The sequence below is a fragment of the Prionailurus bengalensis genome, chromosome E4, assembly GCF_016509475.1.
Source record: "Prionailurus bengalensis isolate Pbe53 chromosome E4, Fcat_Pben_1.1_paternal_pri, whole genome shotgun sequence".
Taxonomy (NCBI): Eukaryota; Metazoa; Chordata; class Mammalia; order Carnivora; family Felidae; genus Prionailurus; species Prionailurus bengalensis.
The window spans coordinates 64,364,544-64,374,393 of NC_057360.1; the positions used below are offsets into that span (position 1 = coordinate 64,364,544).

The 9,850-nt window shown below is 61.8% G+C and overlaps 1 protein-coding gene across 1 annotated transcript; it reads right to left on the reverse strand.

The window, feature by feature from the left end:
- Positions 1-1,288: 1,288 nt before the first annotated feature.
- On the reverse strand, positions 1,289-9,631 carry CASQ1 (calsequestrin 1). The gene is made up of 11 exons (XM_043568941.1): positions 9,060-9,631; positions 7,405-7,489; positions 6,568-6,668; positions 6,219-6,330; positions 5,840-5,913; positions 5,371-5,501; positions 4,592-4,637; positions 4,126-4,180; positions 3,822-3,922; positions 3,019-3,093; positions 1,289-1,905 (listed from the first exon to the last, which is right to left on the reverse strand). The coding sequence occupies exons 1-11, from the start codon at positions 9,615-9,617 to the stop codon at positions 1,765-1,767; spliced, it is 1,479 nt and encodes a 492-aa protein (XP_043424876.1). The 5' UTR covers positions 9,618-9,631; the 3' UTR covers positions 1,289-1,764.
- Between the last annotated feature and the right edge of the window lie 219 nt (positions 9,632-9,850).

A 9,850-nucleotide genomic window follows, 5' to 3' on the forward strand; every position in this document is an offset into this window, starting at 1 on the left:
CTCTCAGCAGCGCCTTTCCACCTGACCCATGACAACTGTCCCATCTGTGAGTTCCGGGCGTGATCAGTAGCTTGGTTCCGCGACTCGACGCCTGGCTCCCTTGCCCATACGCCAGCCTGGGCTGTGCCGGACAGAGTGCGGACCCCTCCAGGCAGGAACCCCGGCAGCCCAGATCCAGGGCCGGGGGAGGATCCTGAGTGTACGAAACGCAATGTCTCCTCTCTATTTGGGACCACGACTCGGGGCCACGCTTCCCCAATTCCACCTTGACTCTCCTGGTGGCCTCTGAGTGTGAGAGTCCCCTCCCCTCCCCCTGCGCATCCCCCTGGGCACTGCCACAGGATTGAACTCAAACTCTGCCACCCGCCGTGCCCACCCATCCTTGCGGCCAGCCCTGGAACATCCATCTCTGCTTGTGTCTCTGGTCTCTCCTGTGCCCCCCTGCATGATACACATGAAAAGCACCTGCCCGTGCTTTTCAGGTTTCCCACTGACTGCAAGGTTCCTTCCCGAACTCCTTGGCCCCGTCGGACCCCACTCTTGATCGAAGGCCTAGAAAAATGCTCACTTTATGAAGCCATCAGAGACCCCTGTGACCTCTCTCTTCTGAGCCATCCTGTTCCATTGTTCCTTCTTCCAACAGACGTTTGTTAAGCGCCGCGTTTTGTGCGCCAGGCCCTGTGGGCACAGGGGCAAGGGGCCCCCCGGTCCAGCGGGGGAAGACAGGCGTGTAAATGACGATCTAGGGTAGAACACGCTGAGGACTGGAGTAGGAGCGTAGAGAGCGCGCGGCGTGACCCCAGAGGAGGGAACCGCAGGAGGGGCCGCCTCTGGGAAGGCCTCACCGAGGAGGTGCTATTTGGGCTCAGTCTTGACATTCAAATAAGAGCTGCAGGGGGGGTGCTATCAAGCAGCCCGTAATCACTTAATTACTTATTGCTTTGTGTTTGTCTTCAATTGTTTAGTTGCTCGGCTCGACTTCCCAGGGAGGCTAATCAGCTCGGGAGCAGGGACAGGCCTGGCCCTCCGTCTTCTCCCTGAGCCTGTGAGCAATGCTGGACAAACACCATGTGTTGGGGGGCGGCGGGGTGGGGGTGGAAGCTTGTTGACTAGTAGCAGATAAATAATCCACTCTCCTCTGGGACGACTGCCTGGAGGGAGCCCCCCCCTCCTTCTATTCAGCGCCCTCACAAGGCACCCACACCCAACACTCCCCCCTCCCACCACCCCGTCCTCCGGCTGCCCCCCTCCTGCCACGGGGTGAGGCCTCCTCAGCAGATACTGGTTCTTGCTGCCCCAGATCCTTTATTGAGGCCTCTCATTTGACCCAAATACATTAACAAGAGATGGCGGAGAGACAGCCCCAAACACAGGGCCCGCCCTTCCTCCTGGCCAGGGACAGGCCGGTCAGAAGGATGCAGGATTTGAGAGTGTGGGGAAGAGTGTGCGTGGGTGGAGGGAACCGAAGAGGAAAGAGTCCCAGGAAAGATTGTACAGAGTGATGGACGAAACGAATCGCGGGCCCAGGGCCACCGTGGGATAGGACACGAGTCAGCTGAGGCACCCGGGCTGGCACGTGGGTTAAGAGTGGGATCCGTCCTCGTCCGGTGAGGGTCAGGGGCTCAGCACTCAGCCGGCGGACCCCGGCGCGCCCCAGGGCAGAGAGTGACCCGGTGTCCCTGGAGGGGCCCAGGGAGGGACAGGGGAGGCAGAAGAGATCACGAGGAGGAGAGCGGGCGGGCTGGGACACGGCGGCCACAGTAACTAGTCATCGTCGTCGTCCTCCTCCTCGTCGTCGTCCTCTGTGTTGATCTCGCCCTCCAGCACGTCCTCCAGCCAGTCCTCCAGCTCCTCAGCGGAAGGCAGGTCCTCCTCGTCGTCCATCTCCAGCCACACGCTGTCCGCCTGGGTGAGGCACACACAGGGGACCCGAGCTAAGCCCCACTCAGGTCTTCAGACCCGTCCAGGGCTCCCTGAGTCCTTGCCTACATCCTCTGTCCCTTCCCTGCACCTGTCATGGCCGGGGGCGGGGCGGGGGGGTGCTGTTCAGGTGGAGGTCTGGGCTGGGATAGTGGCTTGGCGAGGAGACCTTCTCCCTCAGCCTCTCCAACACACCCGTCGTGCCCTTGATGAGGGACCACTGGTGGCTCCTCGTGGCCAGAGAACAGAGCCAGCAGCCCTTCCGATCAAGGCTTTCCTAACCTGCTTTCCCAGCACCGTCCGCAGAAACCTCTCGACTCTCACGCCACAAGAACCCAAACAACGACACCAACAAATGACCTGCCTTTTCCAGAACCTGGTATTCATTTCCCTACTTTTGACTTTTGGCACTAACTTTCCCATCGGCCTGGGGATGGCTTCTCACAACTTCCACGTGGGGGACCCCTGTAGGTTGTCCTGGCTCCACTTTAAATGCCACTCCTTTGAAACCCTTCTCTCGGATTCTCTGCGGCAGAAGCAGCTTTGATTTCTGTGCCTCCCTGGCATTTTATGGGGCCCTTTATGATAGAGTTTACGCGATCCGGGCGCGTAGTTAACAGAGCACCTGCCTCCCCAGTCGGACTGACAATTGTATTAACGAAAAGACTGTGGCTCCACTCGGTTCACCTCCGCGAGCACGTCTGAGGCACCTGCCACGAGGGAGCGAGAAGCTTTCTGTCCTCAAAGGGCGCGGAGTCGGCTGGGAGGGGCAGGCGTAACACACAAAGAGCCACAGAGAAGTCACGTTCTCAATGCCAAGTGGGCGCTGGGAGTGGCGAGGAGGGGTGGGACTCCAAACGGGGGGTCTGGACATACTTCGTGGAGGAGATGGGCTGTGACCCGGGCCTTGAGGATGACAAGCCAGTTCCAGCAGGGGTGTGTTCAGGGCCCGAGTCGCTCCCCCTCCCCGCAGCCATGAGCCCGGCCGCGTCTCCTTCCTCTGGGCAGGGTTCAATGCCCAGTCAGCAGAGCAGGGGATGTGGGCTGGGCCGGGAAGCAGAGTCAGGGGCCAGCGGGGCACGAGGGAAGGGGACTCACATCAGTAACGTTGACGACTCCGATCTGTGGGGCCGACAGGTCGATGTCAAACGTCTTCTCCCAGTATGGCACCAGCTGTGAAGAGAGCACGTGTGGTCAGTTAGCATGAGTCCAGGAACACACGAGTCCGGGAGGGCGAGCGCGAGGCTCAGTCCAGGGGCAGAGGAAGGTCCCCCTGAACCCATGCGGATGGGGGACAGGCCCAGCCCTAAGGCCCAAAGGGAAGGAGCGGAGGTAAGCAGTGACAGGGAAAAATCCCAGAGGGAAAGAAAGTATCAGGAGGGTCGGCTGCTGCTCACGCTCTCTCTCTCTCTCTCTCTCTCTCTCTCTCTCTCTGTCTCTCAAGAATAAATAAAAAATGTCAAAAAAAAAATTAAAAAATAAGTAAACATTAACGGGCACTAGGTGTTGGGGATCCCGCTGGGCACAAAGCTGTCCCCTGACAATGGGATCCCTGTGCTTGGACTCTGCAATTGTGTAGACCCACCTGCAGGATAGGGTGTGCATCTGCCCCCCCCCCCCAAAACTCTGGGCGTTTGTAGGAGAAGTCAGCCCTGGGCACACGAGCTACCCGCCTAGCCTCTGCTCTGGGAATCGGGTGCCACGTTCCGTGAGATTCACTCCCCATCCTGCTTCCCCTTCTCAGGGTGCCTTTCCTGCCCACGGTGCCCTTGAACCTGTACTGGACATAACCTCCCGAGGTCCTCGAGCCAGGAGTTGGGGCCGGGACCCTGAAGGAAGCTCGTCTCAGAAAGTGCCACCGTGAGGCGGGGGGTGGGGGTTAGGAGAGCCGTGCCCCTCACCAGTGGGAAGTCGTCGGGGTCGATCCAGATGATGCTGAGGTCGGGGTTATCAGTGTTATCTTGAGCCACGGACTTGAGCGTCTCCAAGAACTCGTAGCCATCTTGTAGGGAACGCAGGGAAGAAGTGTCAGGTGGGGCAGGGGAGAAGGGGACACGGAGGCGGCGGGTGTCCTGACGGCCCCCCACTGCCCGCCATTGCCCGCGGATCCCCAGGAATGCCTCCCGTTGAAGCCTGTTCACTCACAAACACCCGCGTCCCCCTCTCACCGGTGCCCCCCCATCCAATCCTGCATTCCTCCCTCACCAGGATCAGCTTCCTCTGCGAAGGCCACAATGTGAATTCCGTCCATGTCGTCTTCCTGTTAGGGGGAGGGGGGCTTAGCTGTGCTCCCCGAAGTTAGAGAGCCAGACACACCCTTCCTCTTCCTTGAACCTGAGTTGGATGGGAATCCAGCTTCTGGATTCAAGGACAGGTACGTCCTTGGGGTGGTGGCCCTGTCCCAAGGGACACGGCTCGCTTCAGCGCCAGGCCCCCCACACCTCTGTTGCAAACCCGCTAGCCCCAGATCTCGGGGCTCCTCCCCCTGTTTTCTTTAACAGCTTTTGTGTGTCTCGTTCGTGGCACGTCCTTCGGAACGAAACCCTCCGCACTCTGCCGGTGCATCGATTTCCTACAAGCGAGGGCACAGCAGGTGGGAATATTCCCGGGGCTTGAGTCCTCAGTCACCCCTGCTCCCCCAGGGGCCCGGCCCCATCCAGGGGACACTCACCCAGGTTTCATACATGCTCTCGGGCTTCAGCTTCCTCAGGGTGGATCTGGAAGAGACCGTCACTACTCAGTGGGCGAGAAGGATGCCCTCCCAGGGGGCCCTCGCAGCGGAGGCTGCCTCTGGGTCAAGCCTCGGGCACAGCCGGCTTGCAGCCCAGAACAGAGCCATCTGGCAAAGTCTAAGCTCTGGGCACCAGGCCCAGATCATTGCCTGGTTAAAGCAGGTGGGAGAACCCAGAGGGGGCCAGCGGACTGGGAGAGAAATCTTTGGAAGAAAGGTAAGACCTGGGCGTCTGGGCATCCACTCGTTCACTCGTTACAGCTGAGAGTCTCTGAAGTTCTAGGCCCCGGGCCAGGTGCCGTGGACCTGGAGCTGGACGAAGCTGACCGGCCCTGCCCCGGTCTGGTGGGGGGGAGTGAGAGTTGGTGGCGTTTCCACCGATGAGTGGGTATTTCCAGTTGTGGAGTGCAGGCAGGGCCTCTCGGCCTCAGCACCACTGACGTGTGGGGCCGGACAATTCTGTTGCGGGGGGCTGTCCTGGGGGCACTGGAGGAGGTTAGGCAGTGCCCCCGCTTCTACCCAGCAGCGCTCTCCTCAACCGGAAATGTCTCCCACGCAGCCAGTTGTCCCCGGGAGGGCGAAGTCCTCCCCCACCTCACCCCCGTCAAGAACCACTGATGCAGGGCGACGGCGAGGAAGGACAGAGCCAGATCTGGGTTAGGATTCCATTCTGACACCCACTGCCAGTACCCGTGGGGTCTGTTGACCCTGCTCCCCACCTCCTGTGTTCCTCCACGAAGCTGACAATCTCCTCCTCGCTGTTGGGCTTGTCGGGGATGGTCACGGGCTCTTCCATGAAGGCCTCGTAGAAATCAATCTCATTCAGCTTCAGGGTCAGCTTCTTTGCCACCTTTGGGGGAGGGGGTGGGGGGAGCGGAGCAGGGGGAGGTGGGTCACGGGGCGAGGCAGCGTCACGGGGAGCAGCCCTTAGAAAGGAGGTCAGACAGCCTGGGCCCTTGTCACTGCCACTGTGACAATGGACAAGTGTCTTGACGGCTCTGGGCTTTGGCTGAACGCTAGAGGGGTGGGTTAGGGAATCTAAAATCTTCGGGGCGCGCGCGAGAGGCCTGAGGTGGGGGTGGGGTGAGGAGTGTCCTGTGTAGGGGGGGACCGTAGGTTCTGGGAGAGAGCTCTGGAGGGCAGCTGTGGGGAGCGAGGGGGACCCCATACGGCCGCGGGGAGGAGAACCTTGCTGTCGAAGGTGGCGAAGAAGGGGATGTAGGGGTGAAACTCCTCCGCGGCGTCCTCGTAGGCCTTGTAATCTGAGGGAGTAACTCGGAGTCAGTCTCTGGGGAGGCCAGGGTCGGCCGGGGAGCCACGTCCCCTCTGTTTCTCCCCAAGGCTCCTTCGGCCAGAGGGGTTCGTTCTGAGACCCCACCCCTCAGTCCTCTGAGAGCAGCTGCACTTTAGCGGGGAAGGTGGAACGCTGGGGGTGCCCATCCGGGAGCCCCCAGTGCAGGTGGGTCGGAGAGAGGAGGGCGTAGAGATGGGGAGACAGTGGGCCGAGTGGGAGTTAGGGGGACAGGTAAAACGGGGGTCCAAGGAAGGACACCTGGGAGATACCCACGCTCTGAATCTTTGCTCTTGAAGTAGCCAATGAGCTTGACCTCGTCCTCAATGTTCTCAAATGCCTGCAGCTCTCGTTCACCCTCGATCAGTTCCACGGGGTCCTCTAGGACCTGGAGGAGCGGGGCCAGCGGCGAGAGTGTGAGTTCTCTCCTCGCTGGAAGGAGGAGGAGAGGGAGGAGGGAGGCAGGGCTGAGAGGGAGGCAGGGGCTGTCCATCACCTGCAAGCGCGTGTGTGTGTGTGTGTGTGTGTGCGCGTGTGCGCGCGCATGCACATGTGCATGGCTGGACTCGGTCGGCGAAGGGTGTCAAGACTTAAAGCCATGCCGTTAGGGGCAGGGGACCCTCACATCGAGTAGAAACTCCACCAGGGTGTCAGCAGAGAACTCGCCATCGTACTCGATGACTTCATCTCCCTTGAACACGTAGATGCTGTCTTCTTCCGTGAGTCCTGGCGAGCCAGAGCCAGAGGTGAGCCAGGGCGCCGGGCTGCCCACTGGTCCAGGGCCCGCGCCAGCGTCCTTGGACCCCACGTCCTCCTCTCCACTCTCCCTTCCCCCGCCCCTCTCCCCTCCCTTCAGACCCCCCAGCCCTGGGATCTGTGCCGTTGGCTCTAGTCCAGGCGGCTCTCCAGGGGGTGTGTGTGTGTGGGGGGCTGGGGCTCTCTGGGAGAAAGTGGGATCAGCGGGGGGTGGGGGGTGTTAAGGGGACATAGGGAGATGTGGGGTCTAACAAGGTGTCCCCCCTTCCCTGGCTTCCTTCACCTCCCGGGAAGACTCGGGCGGCTCTAACCCACTGCTATTACTGACTAGATGACTTCATCACTGACCGTCCTCCCCAGCCACACCCGGAGCCCAGTTCGGGCCTGTGCTGCTCCCTGGTGGCCGGTGTTTAACTCCCGGGGCCCCAGCTCTGGACAGAGGGGTGTGACTGGGCCTCTCCATCCTCGCCGCCGGTGGTGTTCCCTGGCGTCCCCTTTCCCCCAGCACCTAGCCCTGATTCTTAGGTGAGTATAAAGGCCACCGCCCCCCCTTTCTGGGATTTGAGCCTGGGTCTCTCTAAGGAGTAAAGGAGATGCCAGAACCCCAGCCATAATCGTCCCAATTTCAGTCTCCCCGCCCCCACCTCCGACTCCATTCCCAGTGGGCACCGTGGGGCCCTTGGCCCAGACAAGGCCGGTCCCTTACCTAGTTTCTTGGCTACTGCCGCGTCCTTCTCAGAGTCCACCAGCCCGAAGCCAACGCCCTTGTCTTCCAGGACTTGGGCCGCTAACTGGAGGGAACGGAGGGTTAAAGTCGGCTCCAGGATTCTGTTCCCATCTCGGGGGGCTTCCCGGTGGGGTCGTTTGGGGAATAGAAGACTTGCCCTGGGTGCCGCGCGAGGATCCGGGGCCTCTCCCCGTGCCCTGCAAGCCCACCCCTTTGGTCTGCGGTCCAGTGTTGGCCCCTGACCCCTACGTGGCCCTCGTCGGTGTGCTTCTGATCCTGCCCTTGAAGGTGTGATCCTTCCCGGTTCCTGAGGGGGTTCCTGAGGAAGGCCCTGCCTGCAGAGTGACGGAGGCCCTGCCCCCCATCCTGACTGAAGGCCACACTTGGTGTGGGGTGACATTAGAAGTCCCTGAGTAACCCCCACTGGGGAGAGCTTTGGAGGGCAGGAGGGTGTGGGGGGAGTCTGGTCATGTCCCTGAAGAGTGGGGAAAGCCAGAGGGTCACGGTGGCCACCGCTTGTCACCTTCAGAGGCAGAGACTCCAGCAGGCCCTAGAGGGGACCCAGGCAGGGCACTCCTCCCCCTCTTTACCCCAGCCCCTCACTCCCACAGGACCCTGCCCCCTCGGCCTCCCGGCTGGACCCTGGAGCCCGATGCACTCTGCCGAGGGCGCCCCACCTAACAGACCCTGGTGCCGGATCCTCAGGAGGATGGGGAAGGGAGGCTGCTGGCAGGTGGATGGCCAGAGATGTTGAACGCTCAGGATAAAAATACTCAGCGCATTAATCAGATGGCAGGTTCTAGCAGCCACAGGGACACACACACACACACACACACACACACACACACACGGGAGCCTGTGGTCCTTCCTCCGGGCGGGCCGAGGCCCATCCATACTGCCAAGGGCTGCAGAAGCTTGGGTGAGAAGACGTCCTTATCCAAGGATGGAGAGTGTGTGTGACCACACGTCCCAGTCGTCCCCAGACACAAACTTTTGCTCTCGTTCTGAAGTCCACTTGGGGGTGGGAGGAAGCTTCCCGCAAAGAGAAGCGGGGGGGAAAGGCATTCTGCAAGAATTTTCCAACCAGGGCATGCAGCCTGGCCCAGTCTGGGCAGGGAGAGGGAGCGAGGGAGAGGGAGCGAGGCCACGGTGGTCTCCGTGGAACCTCCAGCCGGGAAGCGGATGCAAACGAATGTGGATGTGGATGAATGTGCAAACGAATGTCGACTGTCCACGGCATTTAAAATTCATACCGGGCGGGTCTCCTTGGGGTGCAAGACCGGGGCCACAGCGCCCCACAGTGCGGCTCTTCCCCTGTCCTCTGAAGAGCGTCCCTTTCCTTTTTGGAGCCCCCCCTTCCAAGGACACCCGGGTCCTGGCAAAACCCAGCGCTTCGCGGCGTGGAGGCGAGGTCTCCCCGCAGCCTCTCTGGCCCACGACGTCCTGACTGGGGTGGGACTTTGGGTTCCAAGTCTCCCTTCTCTTGTGGCGAAGGCCACATGCCCTTGTGTCCACTGCTGTCCCTCGCGCCCCCCCAGGCCCCCTCAGAGGCTGCGCGCACTTGCCAGCTGGGGCTCACGGTGGGGGGGGGGGTGGCGGGCGTGCCCATGGGCCTGCGGAGCCCCCCCACTCACCTCCAGGATCAGCTCTTCCATTTCGAACTGCCTCTGGGAGGCCTTGTCGTCCTCAGGGGGCTCGTGGTAGAGCAGCGCCAGCACCTCGTACTTCTTGAAAATGTTCTTGTAGTTCTTTGCGTTGACGTTGACCACGCGGTCCACACCGTCGTACTCGGGGAAGTCCAGCCCGTCCTCCCCCCGCACCCCCGGCCTGGGTGTCCCCAGCAGCAGCAGCAGCAGCAATGCCAGCCGCGGGCCGGGCACGGCCGCGGCCCCCATCCTGTCTGCGGTGCCCATGGATGTCGCGGGGTCTGGGTCGGGTCGGCTCTCCTGGTCCAGAAGAGGGTGGCCGGGGCAGGGAGGGGCCCTGGGTCCTGAATCCCGAGTTAGGGGCTCACGGTGGGGGCGGGGTGGGGAAGGGCCCAGAGCAGTGGACAGAGGACACTGCTGGGTCCCGGACAGGCTGCCGACAGAGCCAAGAGTGAAAGGGTCAGGAGGAGGGATAGGAGCAGGGGGCGGGGAGGGAACCGGAGCCGGCCCCGAAGTTGGCACCCGTCGGCCCCCACCTGGTCCCATCTAAATATGTCTCTCGGCCTGGCAGGAGAGAGGATAACCTTCTGAGGCCAGGGCAGCTCCGCGAGGGCCGAGAGAGACCCTCCCACCTCCTACACCTCACCCCGCCCCCCGGCCTCCCAGAGCCCCTCCCCCGCCCCTTCCCCGCCGTCCAGGACTCCTCAGCGCGGTCCCCACGCCGGCCTAGAAGCTCATCGCCATATTAAGAAAGGAAAAGGCCTGAGCTAAAAATAAGA